The sequence below is a fragment of the Nematolebias whitei genome, chromosome 1 (genome assembly GCF_014905685.2).
Source record: "Nematolebias whitei isolate Nwh7 chromosome 1, NemWhi1, whole genome shotgun sequence".
Classification (NCBI taxonomy): domain Eukaryota; kingdom Metazoa; phylum Chordata; class Actinopteri; order Cyprinodontiformes; family Rivulidae; genus Nematolebias; species Nematolebias whitei.
In genome coordinates this window covers 14,884,372-14,911,153 of record NC_056498.1, presented here as the reverse complement: position 1 = coordinate 14,911,153, position 26,782 = coordinate 14,884,372, and the positions used below count along the sequence as shown (strand labels likewise).

The 26,782-nt window shown below is 41.3% G+C and overlaps 1 protein-coding gene across 1 annotated transcript in view; it reads left to right on the top strand.

Annotated features, from left to right (window-relative positions):
- arhgef11 (Rho guanine nucleotide exchange factor (GEF) 11) overlaps positions 1 to 24,905 on the top strand; it is a 48,645-nt gene extending 23,740 nt beyond the window's left edge. The window contains exons 17-42 of the mRNA XM_037675299.1: positions 142 to 238; positions 1,603 to 1,725; positions 2,701 to 2,724; positions 2,831 to 2,957; positions 8,078 to 8,171; positions 8,391 to 8,420; positions 9,590 to 9,731; positions 9,811 to 10,017; positions 10,175 to 10,222; positions 10,496 to 10,644; positions 10,733 to 10,873; positions 12,843 to 12,919; positions 12,996 to 13,121; positions 15,777 to 15,894; positions 16,004 to 16,152; positions 16,239 to 16,314; positions 16,389 to 16,574; positions 16,677 to 16,758; positions 16,886 to 16,963; positions 17,050 to 17,099; positions 19,579 to 19,716; positions 19,824 to 20,051; positions 20,361 to 20,465; positions 20,596 to 20,903; positions 23,476 to 23,608; positions 23,690 to 24,905. Of these exons, the coding sequence (XP_037531227.1) occupies positions 142 to 238; positions 1,603 to 1,725; positions 2,701 to 2,724; positions 2,831 to 2,957; positions 8,078 to 8,171; positions 8,391 to 8,420; positions 9,590 to 9,731; positions 9,811 to 10,017; positions 10,175 to 10,222; positions 10,496 to 10,644; positions 10,733 to 10,873; positions 12,843 to 12,919; positions 12,996 to 13,121; positions 15,777 to 15,894; positions 16,004 to 16,152; positions 16,239 to 16,314; positions 16,389 to 16,574; positions 16,677 to 16,758; positions 16,886 to 16,963; positions 17,050 to 17,099; positions 19,579 to 19,716; positions 19,824 to 20,051; positions 20,361 to 20,465; positions 20,596 to 20,903; positions 23,476 to 23,608; positions 23,690 to 23,739 (3,086 nt within the window). The 3' untranslated portion in view covers positions 23,740 to 24,905. The remainder of the gene's footprint in view (positions 1 to 141; positions 239 to 1,602; positions 1,726 to 2,700; positions 2,725 to 2,830; positions 2,958 to 8,077; positions 8,172 to 8,390; positions 8,421 to 9,589; positions 9,732 to 9,810; positions 10,018 to 10,174; positions 10,223 to 10,495; positions 10,645 to 10,732; positions 10,874 to 12,842; positions 12,920 to 12,995; positions 13,122 to 15,776; positions 15,895 to 16,003; positions 16,153 to 16,238; positions 16,315 to 16,388; positions 16,575 to 16,676; positions 16,759 to 16,885; positions 16,964 to 17,049; positions 17,100 to 19,578; positions 19,717 to 19,823; positions 20,052 to 20,360; positions 20,466 to 20,595; positions 20,904 to 23,475; positions 23,609 to 23,689) is intronic.
- The last annotated feature ends 1,877 nt before the right edge of the window (positions 24,906 to 26,782 follow it).

Genomic DNA, 26,782 nt, shown 5'->3' with positions numbered 1-26,782 from the left:
TATATATATATATATATATATATATATATATATATATAGATATTAACCAGACAGCTGTGGAAGACAGCTGTTTGTGGCTATATATATATATTAGTTTATATTGAAGTATTTTTTCTGTGATGTGTTTTTCGTGGCTTTCAGAAAGTCGTCTTCATGCGCAGGAGGACATCAGAGGACCTCTGTCTGAGCTGCAGCAGCAGGTGCTGCCGGACATCCAGGAGCTTATTCAGGACTACAGGTACATTTACGATAGATGGTTCGTTCATGGAGCTAACCAGACAGCTGTGGAAGACAGCTGTTTGTGGCTAAAAAGAGAAAAAACAAAGCTGCTGAATTAGTTTAGTTTTTAAACAGTTACTCAAAACCTTTGACAACCAAACACCCTCCTCCCCCGCAAAAATTAACTATTTTAAATGTAAATAAGTGGATTCAAAAGTTCACAGTGTGAGGTGTGTGCTTCATATATTTTCAAAATGTATGTAATGTATTTCTTTTTTTGTTTTTGAATTTTGTTTTTGTTGGTTTTAAAATGAAACCAGAGACCAAATTTCACATTTAGCACGAAGGAGACTAGAAAACGTTGAACAGCAGAAACATGTTTATCACTACTGGGCTTTCTCTACCCGACCTCACACACACACACAGATAAAACTGGCACCAGCTGTTAATGCAAATTATGGTACTGTTGTTGACATCCAATGACAAAACCTACCCGTATGCCATCAACTTAATGGAAACACAACGTTACGCACGTTAGATCAGAACAAGGAAATCTGTATCAGCAGATAAAGTTACTTTCTTAAACTGTTAAAATGCTTCGTATTAAGAAGTGGGTCTTTGTGAAAAGGCTTTGAACAATTACTGTCTAACCTTTTGTAGACAGCTCTTCCTCTGTTTGGACAAACAAAGGTAAATTCTGACAGGAACAGGACTGATGTGCTGACGGCTAACTCCTGCTGCTCCAAGAATGAAGTGAATTAAAACTTACCATTCTCTGAGAGAATATTTTATTTAAAAAATAAAACTAAAATCAGGCTTTAGAAACCTGACTGAAACCACCATGAGCGTCTTGATGTCATTAAGAATTGTGACAAAAAGTAATGTCCTGCAGCTTTTTGTTTTGATTTATAACATTTTTATTTACATTTGTAAATCCCGCAGTGATGAAACAAAAGCTAATCAGATGGAAAATAATGTGATCTGCCCTGAGCTGTTTGAAAACCCAGTGTGTTCAGGGCGAGAGTATCACTTCTATCCTTTTTAAAAGGTGTGATGAGGGGTGATCATAAAGGGATCTTGTTACGACGAGAAAACTCTAGATGACTCCTGACGAGTGTGCACAGAATAAAAATTGTTCCAAAATCTATGTAGTTATTATTATTTCTGTTGATGTTATTGTGCGTATATGTATAAAGTTTTTCTTTGTCTAGTTTATGTATAACTGTACGTGAAAGGTGAGGCTTTTTTCTCCCTTCTCTGATTTTGTGTCTGAGAATAAGAAAAAATTAAAAAAAATCTTAATATGAGAGATGACAGGGCCTCAGCTTGGATTTCCAGAAGCTGGTAGTAACCAGTTCATCTGTGGTTCGTGTGCCCTGGCAGGAACAAACAGATGATGGGCCTGGGCTCTCTGTTCGGGGAAGGCGACCTGCATCTCCTGGATGGAGACCCGCTGAAGGAGAAACAAGTCGTGGACAGACAGGTCACTGCACTCTGGGAGATCCTGTGAGTCCACTCAGAAACTTGTCTGCTTTCAAACTCTAAAGCTGCAGAAGCTTCAGGTTCATAGAGAACTGTTGTCTTTCTTAGTTAATCTGAGTATTAATATTTTAAAGACAAAGTTATTTTGTAGGTTTACATTAAATCTTCCCGCTCACTGTTTAGTTTAAAGACATGATCAGAAGACAGTTCAGCAAAATGGCTGCACAGACCAGTTCGTCTTTAAGCTTCCTCTAGCCTTTCATAAATCACAGTTGAAGTGGTCACGTCCTGCTCAGATGGGAGCTTCCAGCAGAACCAGAAGAGACGTGGAGCAGAGCTTTGCTGGGCTGAAGCAGAGCGTGATGCATTCAGTGTGTGTCGGACATTTCCCTCATGTCATTCACTGTCCTTTTTTAATCTAACTACAAAGTTGCTGCGTGTCATAATCAGTGTTCCCTTATAATAAATCTGTTTGTTTAATTCCACAAGTGGGCAGTTACAACTATTGTCATCAGTTCATCACATAACTGAGTCGCAGCTCCACCAGTCTTTATTTATTTATTTATTTATCACACATCGGCCAGCACAGCCCTGTGACTACCTCGCTCTGCAGCACAGAGGTGCATCAGAGATGGGCTGACTCCAACCCCCCATCGCAGCCTCTGTGTGTCTTCTGAATGGACCGAGGCAGCCAGAACGTCTCAGTCCTGGACTGAGACGTCCTGTGAATTATTTAAACACACAAACTGAACACATGCATTATGAGCTGTGCTGGTTTCCATAACAACAATGTCCAACTTTTTACTATGCAATAAACCCGTTTTTACAAAGGAGTTCACTGAAGCGATCATAACAAAGGTTGTGAAGTCCAACCAGGCAATCACATGACTCAGACTACTTTCTGTTTCCTCCACTGGTGGATTAAACTTTTAACGAACTACACTGAATAAACTGGTTTGTTGCCAAAAGAGTCAGAAACTTTCTCTCTGTTTGTTTTAGATCAAACCATGAAGAGGACCGAAGGTAAAGTCTGCACATTGTTACTGCAGTGAAATTTAATGTAACGTCTAGTTTATACCTTTTCTTCTTCTTTACCTTATTGTGTCTGGTTCTCGTGGTCTCCACCCAGTTCTCCTCTGGCGTCAGCAGTGTTGCTGTACCTGCGTCACTCGGGCATCAAGCTGAGAGATTCCAAGGTGTTTCCTAGTCTCAGCGTAGAGAAGGAGAAGTGGCTCGCTTTCCTAAAATCAAAAAAGGTAGGAAAGGAAACTGCTGTGGGTTTAAAGAAAAAGTCACATTTGTTTTTACACAATTTTACTAAATTAATTAACATGAAGGAAATTAATCAAAATAGAAACAGGGTTTCTGCAGGGCATTAAAAAGCATTAAATTTGAATCTTGGTGGCATTCAATAGTTAGTTGTTTTCAGCAAAAATGAAATGAGCAGTTTTATAAACCGCTCAGCCGGACTCGCTCATTGGGCTAATGTCAGTGGTTCCCAACCATGGTCCCTGAGGAACGCCATCCTGCATGGTTTAGTTATTTCCCTGCTCCAACACACCTGCTTCAGTGGTTTTATTATTTAAGTTCTGCCAAAGCCTGTTAATCATCCATTTATTCAAATCAGGTGTGTCAAAGTAGGGAAACGACTAAAACATGCAGAATGGTGTTCCTCAAGGACCACGGTTGGGAACCACTGCATTAGAGTAACACATGGAACCATTATTAATGCTTTCTATCCTGTCGGTGCTCCAAAGATGGTGTGCTCAAGAAAAAACATGAAAACGTCTGGAGCAGAAACAAACTGGGTCTTTAACAAACTCTATTTAAAGCAGCTAGAAAACAAGGAAGTGAGAACATGGCTGCAGAGAACACAGAGCCGAAATGGTCGACATGTGGAAATGTAAGCTGGTGTGAAAGAAATGTTTATTTGTTACAGCTCGTTTGTATGTCTGTCTCAGTTTCATTAGCTGTTTTTCCTTCTGCCTTAGTTCTTGAATTAAACAATATAAACTCTAAAAGATGAATATTTGTACACACAAGATGTGTAAAGTTGTTTCCCTGTTGTTTTTTTTCTCTCTGTGAAACTCTCACAGTGTTCTCTTTGTGAGTGTTCAAATCATTAGACTTGTCACGATAACAAATTTGGCTGGGCGATTAATTGTCTCAAATTATTGGGATAAACGATAATATTGTTTGAAATTTTACAATAATTAGTCATTATTGTCAAGCAAACGTTTTTTTCCCGAGGTCAACCTGTTAGCTTAGCTTCTCAGCTTAGCCGCTTTTAACAATCCAAAAATGTGATTTTGGATGTTAAAACAGATTTTAAAGAGAAAGGGAGGGGTCAGTGAAGAGCACCGGAGTTGAGCTTTTTGTCGTCCAGTGTCTTCAGTAGAAAGAGAGAGACACGAAGAAACGATAAAGCCAATAAATGAAAATGAGGTCGATAATTTTAATTTATCATGCGATTAATTGATTTATTGTTTTTTTACGACAGGACTATTTATCATAAATATCTGCAATCTACAATTTTACACAACATGTTAGTTATATAAAGAGGTGAGCTGATGATGCATGGTCTGTGCTGCCACCTGGCCGGAGCGTTCAACAACAGATTTATTACAGAGGAAATTCATGACAACTCAGAAACGTTTTGAGTTTGAAACAAGTTAACCACAAGAACTGTGGTGCCCCGTGAGGGCCATTTCACACAATACAAACCATTATTGCCTGTTTTTTCCATGAATTTGATTTACCTCTGTCTCTGAAGTGGAGGAGCAAAGAGCCCATTATCATGAAGAACTACAGACTCAGCGCTTCACATTCATTTTCTGTCATTTTTTTTCCAACTTACTTACGAATCTTCCCTCCCTCTTTTTTTTTTTTTTTTTGGAACAGCTATAACAGACAGGTGTAGTAAAAGATACGATCTAAATCTCCGTAGCCCCGAAGCAAAACAAGAATGTCTAGTTGAGATGAGTCACAGGAGGAGCCTGAAGACGTGTCTGTTTTGACCTGCAGCAGCAGGGCGGCATGTTCAAACGCCCTCTGCTGTTTGTACATTCATTGTTTCGGTTTTAATAAGCACGCACTCACCTAGCTAAGATTTTCACAGTGAAAGATATGCATTTTATTTTGCATAAAGTTTAGTCCAAATCAAATTTCAAATGAAACAGTGGTTTGTTAAAACCAGTTTCTTAACCAAATTTTTCTAACGTTTGGAGTCAAGCTGTGTGTCCCTGTTTACAGTTCATGCTGCATGGATTAGACACGACCTGCTGCCTGACAACCTCTTAACTAACAGGGCTGCATTGTAGCTCAGCGGTCTGTGCCATAGTCTGAACCTGAGGCTGCAGGTTCCACCTCGGGTCGCATCGTAAACGGCGCACAGTGTAAAACACTTGCTGAATCTTTCCTGCCGAGTTTCCTCACAATGGCGACCCTTGAAGAAGAGAGCAGCTAAAAAGAAAAATACAACTAACAAGAATTGTTGTTTTAATTTCTTTTCTTGTGAGAAGGTTGTTTTAAAAAGTGAATGGGAGTTGGAAGACTCCCCTCTTTCTACGCCGAACTTTGAGTTAAACCATAGAGCAGGGCTATTCAACTGGTGGCCCAGGGGCCAAATCAGGCCCACAGGTGAGCTCAGTTCAGCACACCAATGGATTCATTTTTAAATAAAACTAGATTTTAAACTATAAAACAAACTTCATAACAATAACTGCTGGATGTCCGGCCCCTGACCTCTTGGCTTTCAGTAACTGTGGCCCCCTGAGCAGTTTAGTTGACTAGTCAGAATCAGAATGCCTTTATTGTCATTATATGCAGTACAATGAAATTAAGAGCCACTCCTTTTTTCAGTGCAAAAACACGCCTTAAGAAAACACACACTAAAATATAAAAAAATGTAACGCAATATAGATATAATAATGAAAGTAAAAATACAAGTATTTCACAATTATATTGCATATTATGGATATTAGTGAGGTAGTTAAGGTGACTGAGGGTATGAAATGTCAGTAGTATTGCACAGTAGAAGTCCAGGTGTTTGGGAGGTTATATTATTAAATCAGTGCATGTGTGAGTTCAGTGTGGTGATGGCTTTCGGGAAAAAACTGTTCTTGAATCTGTTTGTTCTTGTTCTGATGCACCTGTAGCGTTTCTCTGAAGGTAACAAGTCAAACAGTTCAAAACCCGGGCGTGAACAGTCCATGATTATGTTTTCTGCTCTGTTGAGGCAGCGTGATGTGTAAATGTCCATCAGGGAGGGGAGAGGGCAGCCAATTATATTTTGTGCTGTCTTGACTACTCTCTGAAGCCTCTCCCTGTCAGCCAGGGTGCAGCTGCCGTACCATACTGAGATGCAGTATGTCAGCAGGCTCTCGATGGACGAGCGGTACAAGGTCAGCAGCAATTTGGTGTTCAGGTTGTGCTTCTTAAGATATGGACACCAAGAAATCTGAAAGTATGAACCCTCTCCATGCACTCGCCATTGATGTGAAGGGGGGGCTAGGATGGTGCTGTGCTTCCTGAAATCAATAATCACCTCCTTGGTTTTTTTTTTGATATTCAGAGTCAGATTTTTCTCTGAGCACCAGGTTGCTAGCTCCAGGACCTCCTGTCTGTAAAATGTCTCATCTCCCTTAGAGATTAGTCCGACCACTGTGGTGTCATCAGCAAACTTGACGATGAGGTTGTTGTTGTGGGCCGGGCTGCAGTCATGGGTGTAGAGACAGTACAGCAGGGGGCTCAGCACACAGCCCTGTGGGGAGCCAGTGCTCGGCGTACGAGTGGAGGAGAGGTGGGGACCAAGTTTTACAGATTAAGGCCGATTGGTTAGGTAGTCCTGCCATCGAGTTAAATAATATCACTAGAGGGCGCTCTGCCCTTTATACCCATTGGTTAAGTTTGTTACATCATGGAGACACTAAGACGGCGTCTAAAACGAGCTACACCTCGCAGCCGACAAAACAACTGTTTAACAGTAAACCCAACAGGATCTTTGTCACAAATTATTATTGATTTGTTTACAATAACTTCATATAATTAATGTTATTTTCAAACAACAGTCATGCACAACAAATGATAGAAAGGGAAATATATTGTGTCTTAACTAGTGATAATTTAAAGTAGACCCGAATCAATCAATAATTAATGACTTCCAATGATTACAAGACTTTTTAGCTGGTTGAATAATTATGACTTCAGCTAGTTGATGAATTGAAGGTAACTTTTTGAACATGTAAGTTGTATAAATCAGTGAACTACAGGGAACAGTTTAACAGTGAAAGGTCTTCAGGCTGTCACAGTCATGACTCACAGCTGGTGGAATGACTGAGGGCAGACCTGGACCAGTCCAGACTCACAGCTGATGATAGTCACCAAGTCAAGTCTAATTTATTTATAAAGCACGCTTAAAAACAGCAACTGCTACCAAAGTGCTTAACAATAAAAATCAATGGCAGTAAAACAACATAATGCTCACCCATAGCTGTTGGTTTAACTTCTATCAGCTGCAGGTGGATGCAGAGTGATGTTGGAAGAGTTATGCATCTGTTCACAGCATCCTTTGTAAAAGTTTTCTGTATTGAATGTGAGGCTTTCAGGCATTTTCTGATGCTGAGGAAACAATAAAACTTGTTCATTCATGCAGATAAACCAGAGATTTGACTTACAGGAGCTGCAAATCCACCACACACATACACACACACACACACACACACACACAAAAAGTAAATACTAATGCAACAAAGTTCAGTCAGGTCATCTGGATGTTAGTTTATTTGTTGTTGTTTTTTTTAAAGACATTTCATCCTTCATCCCACTATGTGATTGTGCTGCTTGTGAGACTGAGTTTGTTTGTGGCTCCTCGGACTGATGAAGTCCATTGGATGAAAGACGAAACGTCTCAACAACAACAACAAAAAAAAAAAGAAATCGTCCAGATGACTTGACTGAACTTTGGTGGATTTTTTTACCTGGACTATTGAGCATGAACTTTGATAAATATTAATGCAATTTAACAAAGTACCTGCGAGGAAAGTTTAATGTGAACATTTCAGTAGACTGTAAATAAATTAACTTAAAATAAGTTCAAGTTATTTTTTCTTCACATGTGCACTATTTCTAATAATGTCTGTGATGTTTTGTTTACATCTCCGGGTAACGTCAGTTTAAAAACTTTTCAGTAGTTTTAATTTTTCACCTCAAAAGAGCTTTAGAGCTTTTTGTCATTTTAACATTTCTGTTAACCAAGTAATGTAATCTGGTACATTTAAGTAAATACATTAAAAAAAAGAAGACAAAATTCATAAAAAAAGAGGATTCAGATTCAGGATTGTTGGACATGATGTTTTGGTTTTGTCATTTTCTGCAGCTGACCAGCACGAAGGACAAAAAAGATGGAGAGGATAAAAAAAGGAACCCCATCCTGAAGTACATCGGAAAACCCCGGAACATGTCTCAGTCCAGTAAAGATCCACTCACACAAATCACTTGTTAGAAATATTAGACCTTATCGGTGTTGAAAATACAAATGAGAGCCTGAACAAACACGACTGTATGCATCGAGTCACGTTGATTAATTTTCTTACCGTTTCATTCATTTCAAGGTTCTTTCATTGATTTGTATCATTGTCTCGTCACTCCTGGTTTAATTATTTCTCTTGGGTTTATTTTGGTTTTTGTAGCATTCCACGTCCCATTGTCTCCCTCAGAAGGTACATTTTCATTTGTCTTTATTAATTTCTTATTTATTTCAATTTTGTCTTTTAACAAACATCCATTACCGTAATTGCCGGTCTATAGAGCTCACCTGAATATAAGCCGTGCACACTAAATAAAAACAAACAAATAAATAAAAATTCGTACATGCATAAGCCACGGGTGTCCACGTTGTAACATGAGATGTTTACGCAAAGATTTATCTTTTTTTTTTTTACTTTTAATTAAATACAAACTAATAACATACACAAATGCATACCAGTGTTTCCCCTACCATTATACAAGCAGGGTGCCCCACTCTGTCGACAGAACCGAGCGCCCTGCCTACCAAACCTAACTGCGCACAGAGGCAGCTGAAACCACCTCCCCCCAACCCCACTTGAAAGCTGTCGGTACAAACATCACGCAGCTCAGACGTGTGTGTCCCGCCCTCCCATCCCGCCAAAAATCACGGAGGAGACGAGTGCCCTGCAATGCCTTTAACATGCCTGGTTAAAAATGTATAAATACAGTGGCTTACCAGGAAAAGTCGCTATGTTCATCTTCCTCCTGCGCACTAAAACAACTAAAGTCGTCGTTTTCAGTGTCAGAACTGAACAACCTCAGAAAAACGTCATCACACACGTCCTCAGGCTCTTGTCTTTGTCGAAAACAATACATAAGCCGACCAGGAAGTCACTGATCGCTATCTTCGTATTCCTCCTGCTGCAAGCTTGTGCTCACAGAGCAAAAGTTTCTTTGTGCATGCAGGGGAACCACCCCCCTCACCATTCTCTCCCCTACTCCCTGTTTCATTGGTCCACTGTGACCTGTTTGGTAATGTTATTGGTCTTTTTTTTATTTTTTTTTACTCTATACAGGTAGTCTTATTGAGCCAGGAGGACCCGCCCCCCAACAGAGACATATTGGGCAGCTATGTTAGCGCCTGAGTGTGATGAGGCTAAATGTTTTTGGCGGCATGAAGCTCATTAGCCCGTCAAAAAAAAAAAAAAAAAATCCATAAATTTGCCACAGGTTCAAAGTGTGTGAAAACAGTAGCGGCTTATAGACCAGAAATTACGGTCGTTTATTTTGGTTGTTTGAGCTCCAACTCGTCTCCTTCCTGCTGATTCACTGGTTTTTGAGCCGTTTTTTCTGGTTGTGCTAAACTTCAACGTGTGTGCAGTGCGTCCGGGCAGTGTGAAGAACATCATTCAGCAGTTTGAGAATCACTCAGACACTCCAGGAGAGGAGGGGGGGGATGCTGCGGACCCCCAGAGGCTGTCGTCCAGCAGCCTGGGAGAAGAAGGCAAAGACGGCATGGACAGGTGAGTCAGCTTCACATGTGCTCCAGTTATCAAGTTCTCCATGGGCACAACCTGATCGGGGTGTTTCCCTCCCCCCTAGTCCGATGGTCTCTGTGCGTCTGGCACGCAGCGAGTCTCTGAAGGCTCATGGGGAGGGCCGGCGGCGGGGCACTGGCTCAGGAGGAGACTCCGTGCCCCGTTCTCGAAGCGACGTGGACATGGAGGACTGTGGAGAAGAGCAGGACCAACAGGGCCTTCGACCTCTGCAGCACAGCGCCTCGTCGTCTGCGTCCAGCAGCTCCGCTCGGTAAAGATCCACCGATTCTGTTAACAGCTGGAGAAAGATCAGCAGACAGGCAGAAGCCTCAGCACTCACCACACATAAGCTTTACTCCCCTTACGTTACTCAGGACAGTGTAGGTTTTGTCCTCATGCCGCCTCTCTTTCCACTCTCTCACACTCAGGTCTCTTGAGAACCCTACACCCCCATACACCCCTCGGTCTAGACGCAGGTGAGTCACCACGTCGTCCCCGCAGGCGAGCAGTGAAGGATGGGCAGAACTGAAAGGATTACATGAGAGGAAACAAGAGAATGAATTATTTGAATAAAAATAAAGAAAAGAAAGAAAAAATCAGCAGCTTTTAGTTTTAAATCTCACGTTTGATGACTCTTGCACCTTCTTCTGTACATTTCGGCTACATTAGAGTAAAACGAGCTAAAACCTGTTCTGTGTGTTTCATGCTAAATCTGCTCCAGCTTCTTTGTTATTTTTCTGAACTGGCAGGAGTGTAGACTCGCCTCTGGCCCTGCTGCCTGATGCAGCAGCTCTGGAGGACGATGTGTGTGATGGTCAGCACTGGCAGGAAACGGTTCCTCCTCATCTGCTCGCAGCGCTCAGCCCGAAGGAGGTGGACCGGCAGGCTGTCATATACGGTATGTTGTAGGACTGCAACACTGTTTCTCCATCTCCTGTAACACATTTCACTGTTGTGTTCTTACATGTTTGTCCTGTCTCCTTCAGAGCTCTTCACCACAGAGGTGTCCCACCTGCGAACCCTGAGGGTCCTGGACAAAGTTTTCTTCCAGAAGTTGAGGTTGGTGCTGAACTCTGAGGAGCTGGCCTGCATCTTCCCCAACCTGCCCCAGGTCTACGAACTCCACGGTCAGTCATGTCTGAAGGTGGATATACGAGTCACACACTCACTAGGATGTCTGGAAAGTTTCAGTCCAGTAAAGAAATTTGTCTTTGAAGCACACGATTAGTCCAAAGGATAAAGACTTGATTTATCTTTGGAAGTAACAGCCTCGATCATTGAGATGCTGCTGAAATCGGCGATTCTCACAGTTTTATTCAGACATGTTTGAGAAAGTGATGCACTGAGCAGCAGTGGGTGTGTGAGTGTTGTTTTTTTACATTATCTGAATATTGTCATTATCAGTTAAATTATCTGTTGTTATCATTTCAAGAGCCCGACCGATATGAAAATTTTGGCTATCGCCGATATCGGGAGGTGAAGATGAATGCTGATAACTGATGTAATGACTGACAATTTTTGAGCTTTGTCCACCTCAAGAATCAAAGTAAACAGTGAGTGGAGCGTGGTTTGATTATTTAGCGCAGCTTTTAGCAACCATGAAGCTAAGCTAATCAGAGCCATGCTATACGTAGTCCCACAGCAGGTTTACAAGTGATGCACTGCCACTCTTCCTAACATGTGTTCACATTTTCTATCCGCCACTATTCACCATAAAGTTATCAAGTGTGTTACAAAAATAGAAATTAAACAAAGAAATGCCCTTCCCTGTTCATTGTTCAAACATATTTAAACATATGGTGAAGGTCTAGTTAGTACTGATGGCAGCTGAGGTTTTTTTTTTCTTTTTAGAGAAGTAAAGGTTTCAGACAAACATTTCATTGAGGACGACAAAGATAACGTTACTAACACTGATATATTTTACCTCTACATTAAATTTATTGTTCTGGATAAAGTTGTACAAGGCAATAGCCTATGCTAAGTTATCTAAACGTTAGCTTGCTAACTTGAGAGGAATGTAGCTAAAGACAAGAGGGTTGAAGGATTGAAGATAATTTATTATTGTTGATTTTTTAAATTTACACATCAGTTAAAATAAACTTACCATGTTCTGTTCAGCAAAATACGCTGCACAGTATTGTTCCCTGCTTTGTCTGTGCTGAAAGTGAAACTTAAGTGAACGACCATGACTTGAAAGTAGACTTTATGCGCCCTCTGCTGGATAGGTTTTAAAATTATGGCCATTTCCAGCATTTTAAGATAAGCGGGGTTCCGCACCCCATCAACAGAACTGAGCACCCCGCCTACCAAACTGAACTTGACACCCCCCCCCCCCCCCCCCAGCCGGCACCGACATAGGACTAAGCTAGCTGCGCGAAGTACAGGCTCTCTAGCTAAAAAGCTAAAGGTAGTGCTCACATTGCCTCTTCTCTCAAGCTGAACCCCCACACACACTCAAAAACTGTCTGTACAAACAACACACAACTTAAGTGTGTCACGCTAAGCTACCAGCGGCAATACAAATGCTCTAGCTAAAAAGCTAAAAGCACTCCCCCCCGCCCCCGCTCAAAAACTGTTGGTACAAGCTGTGCACAGACATGTCTACCCCCCCGCCCCACGTCACCAAAACCTATCAACAAAATTCATGGATAAGATAAACACCCCGCCATGGCAAGTTAGCGAGGGGAAACACTGCAGTATATTGGCGAATAATGGGACAATTATCACAGATATTGATAGGTTCCCAAACACCTATGTCGGCCTAAATTATCAGCCCTATCAATATATCGGTCGGGCTTTAATAATTTCTACAATTATTATTCTACAAAAATGTAATTGATTACGACAGTCTAAAATTTGTCGCTGTGTTTTTTTCTATTTGTGTATCTGTGTACTTTGTAAATTGTGTGTATTTAAACTGCTTGGTTAATAAAATTAATAATTGAAGTAAATAATCAGACACGGTTAAACTATGGGTCTCATTTTTAATCTTTAGATGTAGAATATCACAGTTTCTCTGTGTTGTCAACAGACAAAACACTTGAACATTTGATGTTTTTATTTTTCTAATGTTGCTTCTGTGTTACTTCCCCACAGCGAGTCTGTGTGAGGACATGAAGAAGCGCAGAGAGACTCCTGTCGTCCAAGACATCGGCGATGTCATGGTGGCCAGGGTGAGACGCTCGTCTCCATTTCTCTGGTGAAAAGTGTTGGATCTGTTTCGTTTTGTAACAGTGGTTGTATTTTTAGTTCGAAGGTGTGGCGGGAAACGAGTTTCAGGAACAGTCGTCGCTGCTGTGCTGCCAGCAGTCTCAGGCGCTGGAGCTCATCAAGAACAAAAAACGGAAAGACCCCCGCTTCACCCAAATTATCCAGGTACACACAGACCCTGTTCATGCTTACTATACTTTCATTCAAACACCATCTACGTGTTGGCACGCTCATTTCTGCAGTTATTTACAGCCATGGGGGAAAAGAAAGTCCATCGTCCTTCAGTTTAATGGTTTTCCATTTGAGGACATAATAAAAAGAATTCTATATTTACCAGGTTTTACAACCTAAACAAGACACGGTACATCAGTACCAGCTGTCAGGCACGGAGGTGGAGAGGGGATAACATGAAAAGACTGACTAGTTTATTGTAGATAAAGATATTCAAAAATAATATGTTAAGTCATTGTCAAGAGAATGTGTATTATTTGCACTCACCATGCTCCATAATTTTTACTGATCTTACTGTTATTGTGAATGATGTTAAAATGTTCCATCATCCTTACTCTGTGTAATAGTCAGTCTTCATGTGACAGGTCAGTAAAGAGTTTTTATTATCCTCAATATTCATTCATTCATTCAACCTTTATTTAGACAGGTTAATCCCATTGAGCCTCGAGGACTCATTTCCAAGAGAGACCTGATTTCAACAAAGAATGATGACAACAATAGACAGTTATAAAAAGGCATACAGATTTTTTTTTTTTTTACGAATAGGATGGCTAAAAAAGAAAAGTAACAAAAAACAGCTAGATTCTAAGGCAAATGTATAAAACTAAAAACAGGAACATGTCTGCATTGGTCCCTGCCAATATCTGATTGATCTGATTACTATACTTTCATTCAAACACCATCTATGTGTTGGCATGTTTCTTCGAGAGTCTTTGGCCCTACAGATCCCCCCCTGCTTCTGACTGCAGCTGGGGTCAGAGCCTCAGACAGGTGAAAGCATTGAGAAGTTGCACTTGTAAATCTTCTGTGATTGCTGGCTGTTCTCCAAAGCTTTGTACATGATGAACTCTACGCCTGGTTGTTTTGGGAATCCCTTTTTTTCCATGACGCCGTTATGTAGGTTGATTTTATTTATTTATTTTCCCCCTAAAGAACAAATGTCATGAAGTTAAAGTGTCCTCAGGAGACTAAGAAATAATGACATGATGGGATGTGTTGTGTTTTTTTGTCCACTTGAGGTTAGGTTTGAATAAATTTAGAACGTAATGTAAAACCACAAAACTGGAAGAAAAAAAAAGTATTTTTTTCTCATGAAAGTTTGTCTTTACGTTGTATATTTCTTGCTGCTCCAGCTGTGATATTAATTATCACTATAAGCAATAGTTATCTCGTCCTTGACTTATAGGTAAACTCAAATGTCAAAGAATGACTCATTTTAATATTGCTTAATTATTGCTAGAATTATGAAATGGTAAATGGACTGCACTTATATAGTGCTTTTCGATCATATCAAGATACTCAAAGCTCTTTACAACACACTCTGTGTCCTCATTTACCCATTCATACAGCACTCTACTAGATCTGTACAAAGATTAATCAGTGCTTTATCACATTCATCCACTGATGGGACACACATCAGAGGCAATGAGGGGTTCAGTGTCTTGCCCAGGGACACTTTGGCATCCATCCCTAATTATTATTGCTACGGGCTGTTTAGTCCCTATACAAGCAGTGCAAGAGTTTGCAAGTGAAAGTTTTGGTTTGCATTGCTGGCAGTACCGGTAAGTTGTACTCCTTCAGGGTGGGAGTTGGACTTTTCCAGGGCTGCCCGTTGTCACCGATTCTGTTCATAACTTTTTTTGACAGAATTTCTCAGTGCAGCCAGGGGGTGCACTGAGAAACTCACCAGTGCAGTCTGGTTCGGTGGCCTCAGGATTCCATCTCTGCTCTTTGCAGATGATGTGGTCCTGTTGACATCATCATGTCCTGATCTTCAGCTCTCACTGGAGCAGTTCGCAGCTGAGTGTGAAGCAGCTGGGGTGAGAATCAGTACCTCCAAATCTGAGGCCATGGTTTGCAACCAGAAAAGGGTGGACTGCTCTCTTCAGGTTGAGGGTGAGGTTCTGCCTCAAGTGGAGGAGTTCAAGTATCTTGAGGTTTTGTTGACGAGTGAGGGAAGAATGGAGCGTGAGATTAACAGTTGGATTGGTGCAGTGTCTGCAGTAGTGTGGACTCTGTGTCGGTCCGTTGTGGTGAAGAGGGAGCTGAGCTGTAAGGCAAAGCTCTCCGTTTATCGGTCGGTCTACATTCCTACTCTCACCTATGGTCATGAACTCTGGGTAGTGACTGAAAGAATTAGATCATGGATACAGACAGTTGAAATGAGTTTCTTCTGCAGGGTAGCTGGACTCTCCCTTAAGGGTGAGAAGTTAATTTATCTGGGAGAGACTCTGAGTAGAGCTACTGCTCCTCCATATCGAGAGGAGCCAGTTGAGGTGGTTCAGGCATGTCCGACTGAGAGGAGACCCCGGGGCAGACCCAGCACACTCTGGAGAGACTATGTCTCTTGGTTGGCCTGGGAACATCTTGGAGTCTTCCCAGAAGAGATGGAAGAGGTGGCTGTGGAAAGAGATGTCTGGATCTCGCTGCTCAACCTGCTGCCCCCACGACCCGACATTGGAACAAGCAGAAGATGGTGGCTGGATGGATGAATGGATGCTTAGTAGAAAATATAAAATGATAGTGTTTGTCTGTCTTAGTAAACAGTCACTGGTTTTACTTCCTTTCTTTGCTGCTTCTCTTGTTCAGGAGTGTGAGACAAGTCCTCAGTGTCGGCGGCTGCAGCTCAAAGACTTGCTGGTGTCGGAGATGCAGAGGCTCACCAAGTACCCTCTGCTGCTGGACCAAATCATCAAACACACCGAGGGTGAGGAGCAATATCCAGCAGCAATATGCCCTGTAGATCATGACGTCCGTGATCTACCGATCATAATTATTTGTTCAGGTGAGGGACTTTATTCCTGTTTTTCTTGCAGCTGAGTCATCGGACCTCCCCTCACTTCAGCACGCGCAGGCTTGTTGCCGGGCGATACTGCAGGCTGTGAACGAGGACGTTAGGAGAACAGAACACCGTCAGCGCCTCGTTCAGTACCAGCGCAGGCTGGATGCTGCTCCTCAGTTCAAGGTGACACAAGAGTTCACTTTGTTTTAGCTGTTTTCACAGAGGTTCACAAAGAAGTCTGAACTTGTTTTGTTCGTCTTTTTTCTCAGAGTCTGGACCTCACCACTAAGAGGATGATCCATGAAGGTCCTCTCATGTGGAAGATCAGCAAAGATAAGCAGATAGGTCCGTCTTGCAGCGGTTCGCACAGAACGATGAGCTTACAGTCACACTCAGTAATCATGACCTTCTTTTTTTAGAGATTCAAGCCCTGCTGGTGTCAGATTACCTAGTCCTTTTCCAGAAAAGCCCCGACGATCGACTGCAGCTGCGATATCCATCCCGCTGGTTGGGAGGAGGGGGAGGAGTGGGTGGCGGGGACAGCAAGACCTCCTTCAGCCCTCTGGTCAAGCTGAACTCTCTGCTCGTCCGACCTGTAGCTACAGGTACTTTACAAGGGAACGTGTTGTTTTCAGAAGATAAAGCAAAGTTTAGATAATTTTTAAAACTTTTGATCAAATATCCACATCGTTTTTTTTTTTCTTCAGATAACAAAGCTCTGTACATTATCAGCACCACAGAGAGTCAGATCTATGAGCTGGTGGCAGGGTCTTCATCAGAGAAAAACACGTACGCTCTTTCCTTTCACTTCTTATTGTTACACTCTACATTCAGGCTCTTTTTTAAAACTTCAGAACCCTCTTTTGGTCTTAAATTTATGGTTACATGGTTGACTAACATCATTCTTGTTCCACAGCTGGAAGGATTTACTTGAAAAGGCCATCTCTGCTGCTGGAGGTTCGTCACACATCAACCACAGGTCGTTTCATTTACCGTGAGTATACGTCACATCTTTAATACCCAATGAGACAAACGTCTGTGAAGACATTAATTTAAAGGATGAATGTATGCTTCCTCCAGTTCTTCCAGTCTGTGCAGTCCTGTTCCAAACAGCAGTGATGCCACTGAAGGTAATCATTACACTCTGCAGCTTGGGTAAAAGTTAGTCAACTGTATTAGGTTAAAACAAAGTCATTTGATTTTCACAAGGTCTTAAAATTAAATGAATACAACCTCAGATAAATGTGACATATTACACTGGATCTCTTTATTAAACCAAAACTAACAGATGTAAAAGCACTATGGACAAACAGTCCATGCTTTGAATTCGTAGTTTAGCAAAGGAGTTTTATGTCACACATTTTGTCCCCTATCATGGAGCGAAGTGGGGAATCCAGTGGCTACGTCTAGGTCCTTATCAAATATTGGGTTGCCACGTCAAATTCCAAGATAGCCACCATATGTATGTAAACCAGCCAGCCCAGTTGTTTTAGGAAATTATGCTCACTAGTTTTTATATTGCTTAAAAGTATAGTTTCTTCAAACGATTGAGGTGGCCAAAGATTAATTTATATTGGCCAAGGCCACCTTAAGCCACCCCCTGCCACTACCTCTGCACCTGGTGGTGGATAAAATTGTTCCCTCCACTCACCAGGATCTGTCACTCAGAGCCACCTCAGACAATTAAAAAAAACTATCCTTATACACAGTTACTCCTAACCACTTGAATATTCTTGCACAAAATATTTTAAGTTTTATTTGCATTCCCTGTTCACTTCCAGTAAAGAAAACAAAAACAACACATCAGTCAGGAAAACATCCTAAACATTCACTATTTAAATCCCTCGGTGACTGGGGTCACCAGGGAACCACTGGCAGCCACCTGAAAAGTCTCTTCCTCTTCTATGAACTTTAATGCGGTCCAAACCGCAACATGTACCCCCACAAATATGATATCAAAACGACCGGCTCGGCACCCTGATGTGTGCTGTTACTATATTGGTGTTTCGAGTTACCATGGTGACGTAATTTGCAAACAAAGACGCCATTTCTAGAAATATTAAGCTGAAATTTGGTGTGGTGGTAGCTGAGAGCCATACACAATAAATACTTACCAGTAATTCTAATAAAAGCTCCCAAGATGGCCACCAAAGCTACATTTAAATGGATTTGACTCTGCTGTTTTTACATATATGGAGCTGAAATTTGGTGAGGTGATAGATGAGAACATTCCCCATCACATATTGAATCCAAATCAAAAATCCAAGATGACCACCATAGCTTAAAAGAAAAAAATACTGTAACTCGTTAATTTTTTTTCCCATATTGAGCTGCAGTTTGATATAGTGGTAGCTGAGAGCGAACCCCAACACATAGCATTGTCAAATAAAAATTTGAAAATGGCTGAAACTTGGCAGTCGCCTTCAGAGTTTCTCCAGGAACTTTCTGGTTTATTTTTAACTTTGTTTACGAAGATCAATAAACACTCAAATTTGTTGACAACTGTTTTTGTTTTTGACCAGTCGGCAATGTGAAATGACCTATAACCCATCCCACGTTGATGAACTGCAACCGTTGCTTCTCTAAGCCCATTGCTAATGTCTTTCCAACTTGGTGTTGTGTTAACACACACCTGTATGCTCCAGAGCAGCAAACTGCCCTAATTCCTGCTTTTATAGAGGTGGTCGTTCAACTGAGGATTGTCCTTTACATGAGACGTGACAGAAACATTAGATCTGGAAGTTGTAAACCTTACACAGAACATAGGGAGTACCGTTTATTTCTAGGCCTGTCGCGATAAACAATAAATCAATTAATCGCAGGATAAATGAAAATTATCAACTTCATTTTCATTTATCGGCTTTATCGTTTCTTCGTGTCTCTCTCTTTTTACTGAAGACGCTGGATGACAAAAGACTTAACTCCGGTGTTCTTCACTGACCCCTCCCTTACTCTTTTCTCTTTAAATTCTGTTTTAACCGTCCAAAATAGAGTTTTTACATTGTTCAAAATAGCAAAGCTGAGAAGCTAAGCTAACAGGCCGACCTCGGGGGGGATAAAAACCTTTGTCTTGTCGAAGCTCCATAATTCATGATTGAAACCTGTGCCTTCATGTAAAAAGTTTTTTCTTTGCAAAAAGAGGGCGAACTTGTTTACTGATTTTTTTTTAATTAAAAGCTTTGTGTGACAAATGCTTTGCTAAAGAGCTCAAATCACACTGAGCATCCACCATTTTGAAAACTGAAGAAAGTAAGAAGAGACAGCCCATGTCACGCCAAGGGGCCTCCCTCCCATTTTTCTTAAATAGACACGCTGCTTGCTCCCTCACTATCCATCCTTCGGTTCAAACAGTCTTATACTGCCATCCAGTGGTCACAAAAAGGTACTACACTCAAAACAAATTAACCAACATTTCTTCTTATGTTTGACAATAATTACTAATTATTGTCAAACGTCAAACAATATTATCGTTTATCGCAATAATTTCTGAGACAGTTGTCCAGCTGTTATTGTGACAGGCCTATTTATATCATAACCACAAGTATGGATAACATCTGATGAGCTGTCTGCAGAGGCTAAAATGTTTTTAAATTACATTTAATTTGCCAGTCAACTCTATGGTGGAGCCGTCAGATTCCATGGAGACTCAGTCCTCCATCGACGACAACACACCCGCAGACCTGTCCGTAGCCACTAACAGCCATGAAGCAGAGGAGGGCAGCGTGGCACAAGCTGCATTGCAAGACAGTGAGTGGAAATCAGAACCCGTCGAAACACCTTTTTGAGATACAAAGTCCAAGCGATGTCTGCACGTCTTTGAATTCCATAATTAAAACATCAAAACGTTTTTGCAGTCGAAACCCTGCGGCAGCTCATATTGCAAGATCTAGACGAGGACGGGTGGAGCCACAATTCAGACAACACGCCCACCAATGAGATGACCAACAGAAGGAGTTTGGTGATGGAGAGCCAGCAACCAGAGTGTTTGGAGACGGTCCTCAACTTCAGCACAGAAGAGGCGGAGCCAAAAGAAGCCCCGCCCACAGACACCAGGCAGCCCAGTTTTCAGGTTGTGAGGAAAGGTAAAGGAGAGTCAGGAGAGTTGATGCCTGAACCTTTTGAGTTTCAGGGTTAACCTTTTTATCCCATAAAACTGATGTTTGGCTTATTACAGTGGACATCCGCTTACTTTGATTTATCTGATTAAAATAAAATCTGGGTGTCTGTAGTTCTTTGCATGTTTCTCTGCACACTGTGATTTATGTTTTTCTTTCTCTTTGATTTGCTTGCTTTTATGAACACACCTACACGCTTTTATTCTTCAACTGTTCACCTCTGTACACTTTATTAAATCACCTTTTCTTCACACACACACTATCCTCTGTGTGTAGCTGTGGTTGCGGGTCCTTCTGCTTCTGTCCCTGATGGCATCACTGATGATGTTAGCCTCCTCTCCAATCATTCCTCCGAGTCTAGAGGCGTGGCCAAAGTTCAGGGTAATGATGACCAGATCGGTCACTCGCTGCAGTTTTTATCAGACATGCACAATCTTATTTATTAAACTATGATCTGTCATCTTAGTGTCTCGGTTAAATTCACCCCTGAACTCACCAATCACGTCTTTAGGAAACACTTTCTACCTGGTGATGCCCTCAGAGCAGGGCGAGAGCATCACAGACGACTTTGACGACCCTCCCACACCCACCGCCAGCCACTTCCCTCAGCCTGAGGAGGAAGTGATGTCACAGCAGACACAACCAGAGGAGGAAGTGCCTGCTGGCTGCCCAGAGTTCAGGCAGTCAGAGACTATGCAATTGGAGGAAGGAAAAGAAACGAGCCTGTCGCAGGCAGGGACACAGAGGCACATTATCAAAAATGCGGATGAAATTTTCATCACAATCGAGGCGCTGATGAACAAGTTGCACAAGCTGAAGGTAAGTTTATGTCAATGTGGCAACACATGAACAGCTATCATCGTCTTTGTCAAAACACTGTGGAGCTAGAGAACTTCAAGGTTCAAGGTGACTTTATTGTCATTCACATCACATGCGGTACATGAGGTGGAACGAAATTGTGTACTCAAGGTCCCAGTTACACCCAAAAATATGAAAAAATATAAAATATATAAAAAGAAACAGTATACAAGGATCTAAGATATACAAGTCCACTCAAAAACACACTAAGCTGTAATGATACAATATTATCCAGTGTATTAAACAGCAGCCTGAACATGAGTCTATTGTTAGCAGGTGGGTATAAATACAGCAGCTTGTGGGCAAGAAATCAGCAGCACAGATAAAGGGTCAAATCTTCAATTTGTGTCATTACATGATTATCCTGGTTCAAGGTTCATGAGTCTAACAGCCTCAAGGTAGAAGCTGTTCCTCCGTCTAGTGGTTCTACACTTAATGCTCCTGAACCTCCTGCCCGAGGGGAGTGGGGCAAAAGGTGTGTGTGCTGGCTGAGTGGGGTCCTTCATGATGCAGGTGTCTCTCTTCCTGCATCTGGAGGTGTACATGTCCGTGATGGTGGGGAGGCTGACTCCAACAGTCTTCTGTGCAGCCTTCACCACTCTCTGTAAAGCTTTTCTTTCTGCAGCTGTGCAGCCTCCATGCCACACGTTGATGCTGGAGCACAGGATGCTCTCCACTGCACACCTGTAGAAGGAGGTGAGGACTGAGCTTCTCAGTCCAGCTCATCTCAGCCGCCTGAGGGAGTCTCTGATGAGCTTTCTCGATCAGGCTGGTGGCGATGCCCCAGCTGAGGTTGTCAGTCAGGTGCACACGTAACTGAAGACCACTTTCACCCTAGATCTTCCTATGTTCTGGTGTTGGTGGGGGGGTAGGTGTGTTTGTTCCATCTGAAGTCCACGACCATCTATATTGTCTTGTTCACATTGATGTGAAGGTTGTTCTTCCTGCACCAGCTCTCCAGGTGTTCCACCTCCTGCCTGTAGCTGGACTCTTTGTTGTTTGTGTTTCATCCAACCACCGCTGTATCATCTGCAAACTTTACCATATGACACCCTGGATGAGAAAGTGTGCAGTCATATGTAAGCAGAGTGAACAGGAGAGGGCTCAACACACAGCCCTGAGGGGAGCCAGTGCTGAGGGTTAAGGTGGAGGAGGACTGAAAGCAAGTAATAAACAAAAAGCTTGGCTGTGTGTTAAAGTTAAGAATGAAAAACATTCATCAGGACATCTAGATCTTAGAATTTTATTATTTTTATAAAACAAATGTTGAAGTACTGGTAACTTCAAAGCAGAAGAACGTTGTAGAGAATTAGAAAATAATTCCCAGTGATTGTTGCATCAATGTAGAACTTTATTCCATTGTGAACAAAATGACCCCAAAGTTTTTGTTTTGTCCTGTTGACTGCTTTTTGTTTAATATACAGCAGTCCCTCGTTTATCGCAGGGGATCCGTACCCTGAAGCCCCGTGATAAGTGAAAAACCGTGAAGTAGGAATAGTAGTACAAGTAGTATGTAGTAGTTTAGTATTTAGTAAAATTTAATTCAGTATATATATTAAGGTGTTTTAAACTCTTCCCACAGAAAATTCTAAACAATGTTTCTAAACTAAACGCTGAATAAGAGCACAGAATGTCATGATTTCAGCTCCCTGCTAGCGCTCTCGGCCACGCCCACTTCTCCGCTGCAGAGCAGATATGACATGCTGCAGGAGGAAGTTTCTCCTGCACCTGTGGGCTGCACAAAAGGTGCAGCAGGTGCTAAATAATTTTAAATAATTTATTTAAAATAAAAATACCATGCCCGTCGTGTGGCTCATCCATCAATCAGCCAATTGTGTGTCATGTCCTATCTTATTTTGAAAAACCATGATAGAGAAGTCCGCGATAAATAAACCGTGAAGTAGCGAGGGACTACTGTTCATCCTTTCTGTAATGGAAGATAGCAACAAGTTACAAAAATGTTCAAATGGGTCAATTTTAAAAATGACTGGAAGGTTAAAAAAATAATAATTTTAAAGATTCAGTGAGTGAGTGTAATCATTTTTTTATCCAAACGCATCATCTGCCAAAAAAAAAAAAAAAAAGGAGGAAAGAGGAAATATGAGTTGAAGATCTGCAGCCAATAAATATTTATATATTCTTATTTAGCAGTTTAAAAGAAAACAAAACATTGAGAGGAATTTGCATTAACTTCTTTAGACTCTGAAGCTTCTGGGAAACATCACACACAAAAAAGGTGCTTTGGTTTTACGAATCCGTACTTTAAATCTTTTTTCAGATCAAATATTTGCTTCGTGCTCTCAACCAAAGACATGACAAACACTTCACACTGCAGTCCATAAAGTCCACAAAGCCAGGCTGTGTTATTGTAAGGGGTTACATCAGGGTTTATGGCTAAACCCATTACCATTCTTTGGTGGTATTAACAGAAAAGTTTACTTGTGACTTTTACAGTATGTTCAGTAAAAGTAAGCCTCTGGTTTTGGGTCAATGCTGCATTTTCTGAGAGTCTTGATGTTTTTCATCTTTACAGGAGATTGAAATGGCCCACCACAAGCTTTTAGAGTCTCTTCGAGATCCGTCGTTCAGTCTAAAGTCAGAGGACCGACAGTGTCGCTCAGCAACCGTCTCCAGGACGCCCTCTATGGATGGCAGTTCAGGAGAGGGTGAGCATCCCTATGCATCCTAAACCTTTGATGGTCTTAGTGTTTTGTTTGTTGAATACATTTTCTTTTGAACCCATTAAGGTAAAGAAGGAATCCCAGCAGAGACTAAAATTCTGTCAACTGGATTCTGACATGTCTGTGTGGTAATTTGTGCTCACATGGCGCATAGAAGCACCTATATCAAAAGTTCGACTTGGACGCCATAGACACCCCTCGCCCCTCATTTCCATTATCCTGGAATACAAAGGTGGCGGTATAACCCACAGACATTTCTGAAGCTGGCACAGGCTTGAACTTCCAGAGGGAGTCCAGGGACACCGAGGAAAAACCACGGAAGAATAAAGAGAAATTTACGGACAAAAGGAATGAAGAAGTTGAAGAAAAGCCGGCCGAGTTGGATATTTTCAGAGGAAAGGCGACTTGTATGTTTGGGTTTTTGAGAGCTGGTTGAAGAAGTGATGCAGAAAGTGTTGAAAAGTTAACTTAAAGAAACTTTCCTAGGGAGACCCCAGCACTTTACCCACAATGCATTTCTCTGTGGTTGTCTTCTTGCTGCGAACAGATCAGAGATCAGATTTGGGCCAATTTCAACCTGGTTGCTTTGCACCAAGTTCACCTGCCACCTTGACTGAAGGACTGAATGAGTCAGGTCATTTTGCACTGCAACCTACACCACACACACACACACACACAAGGATCACATAACTCACTAAATCGCTGTGGAAAAAACACAAATAGCTCACTTGTTGCATTTTGCTTTAGCCTTCATTTAAGCTATGGGAAAGCTGTTTATGAGGAAATCACGCTTTATTCTCTACTACTGTTTACTACAGAAACACTGGCAGGTTTTACTTGTTGATTTTTGTTTTGCAGCGCTGCTCTTAAGGTGCACAAGGACGCAAACTGCCGTTCACATCATGTAAAGTTGTTTAGGTGAATCTTTTGAAGGGTTCAGGATGTTTCAGGGCAAGACTCAAGACTGGAGTTGTTACCAAATAGTTGCTTGATCATGGGAATGTTTTAATGGTGGAAACTGAACTAGCGACTGGTCCCTCATCTGTAATGTAGCGTTTATAATCCATTTTCAAAGCCACAATCAAAGTACTTTGTTTCTGGGAGAAAAACTTTTGACTGGGAGAAACCAACAGCTTTTCTAGAACGGTTTGATATTTTTGGTAAATACACATGCCTTGTCAATGAGTTAGCAAATGACTGGACCAGAACCAATCCGAAAAGCACAAAATCCACTGGCTTGCTCACGTCTTAGCACGCCACGGCCCTTTTAGGAGTTGTCAGACTTCCTTCAGATATTGGACTTATAGTTTTAAACTAAAATGTTGATTAATTTCTATAATTTAAGCACTTTGAACTTAGCCGGTGACTTGATCTATTGTAGATAGCTCTTTGGATGCCTTCAGTCTGGAAAATTTTTGTTTAATTTTCATTTCAGACCAAAGTGAGTTGCTATAAAATAGCTCCAAGTTTCAACATTGTTCTTGCAAAAACCATTTTATTGCTGTCAGTTTCTCATTACATGTGGAAACAGCTAGTTATGTAAAATCATGTTTCTGCTGAAATAACCATGTATGAAAAATGTTTGTAAACGTTTATAAAATGGTATTTGCACGAGTCTTTCTGAAATTTTAAAGATTAGTTTTAAGATAGCAAAATGGGTCCAATCGGACTAGCCTTTAGCTCATCAATCGAGGCAAAATGTATCTTTGAGTCACCAAACTGATCCTGTTCAAAGAGCTACCTACAGCAGGTAAGATAGGATTTGTTCATCACCTTGCCACAGAACCACGGTCCAAAGGATCTGAACTATCACTTTAATGTTAAAACAATCAAATCTCCTAAAGAGAAAAGACGAATAGATTCTTGTTTTCTCTTATGTTCAAGAAACTAAGAGCCGATAATGTTAAAAATTTGCTTCATGCTTGGAAACCTCGTGAAAGTCGTGCCCAGATTGATCAAACTAGAGTCTAAGGCCCCATCCACACAGGAATGTGCAAAAATCTTTTATTGTTTCAACTTTGGGTCCACATAGAAACAGCTTTTTCAGAGCTCCTAATATAGTTTTATTTTTTTGTTAAGAGTTCCAGAGCTAAAAACCTTGAAGCTGTTTGTGCTTGAATTCTTGACTTTCTATTGTTTTCTTGTGTTTTCAGTTAGAGCAGCTGCTCCACGCCTTGTTTCCTGTTTTGGGTATATTTTCACGACAGCGCCACACACAGGCCCGGCATGGTCACTGCAGCAGATTATTCTGAGCGAACGACACCTGTTCTAGAAACCGCTGTGTTTACGCAAACAATTTTTAAAACACCAAGTTAAAAATTGTTTTGAGAATACTGCCATTTCTTTGTGGGCGGGGCCTAACTTAACATCCCAGGAAGATAACGCGTTAATTTAGCTTTTCTAAATAATACTGCTTCCGCAGTGATTGGCACGCTGAACAGAAACAGGAAGTCTCGTCTTGTTCTGAACCCTGAAACAGAAACTGAAAAATCTTGGCGTGAGAATGAATAGACGGTGCATCAACCAGAGATCAAAGTCTCGTAGTTTTTTTTTTTTTTACGTAACCAGCAACGACTGACACTTAATACAATGTGCTTTTCTTTTATACTCAACATCATCTGCTTGATACTAATTTTATGATGTACTAAAAGGTTTTGCAGAAATTTAACTTTTTAATTTGTACTTTTTTTTTTTTTTTAATAAATTATTTCTTCGTGAAGCTGGTCATAAACCAGCTGGAATCTGTTTCTGAGATGGTTTAATAAGTAAATGTTTTGGATTTGTCAATACACTACCACTTGAACTCACCATCAGCCTCTCACTGTGCTCATACTGGTTTCTGCCTGCTGGGAGGTGCGTTTATAGTGAAGGTGGAGCGGCGAGGCCGTCACTAATGTGGGAAAAATGATCAAATGCAGCTAAAAAAGAAAAAAGTCAGAAGACTGACTTGTTGCAGCTGATCCTCGGTGAACCTGTAAAGGAGTTTTGAAGTGTAAAAAAAACCCTTTTTACCAAAGTGAAATCTTTCCTGGGAGGTATTGAAGGGAACACTTTACTGTTTTATTTTTATCATTTTGGCTGCTCGTCTTTAATCGCCTCGGACCAGGAGGAGGTCTTTGTTGGTCTCCACTCTTATCTGTAACTAAACAGTAAAATTCC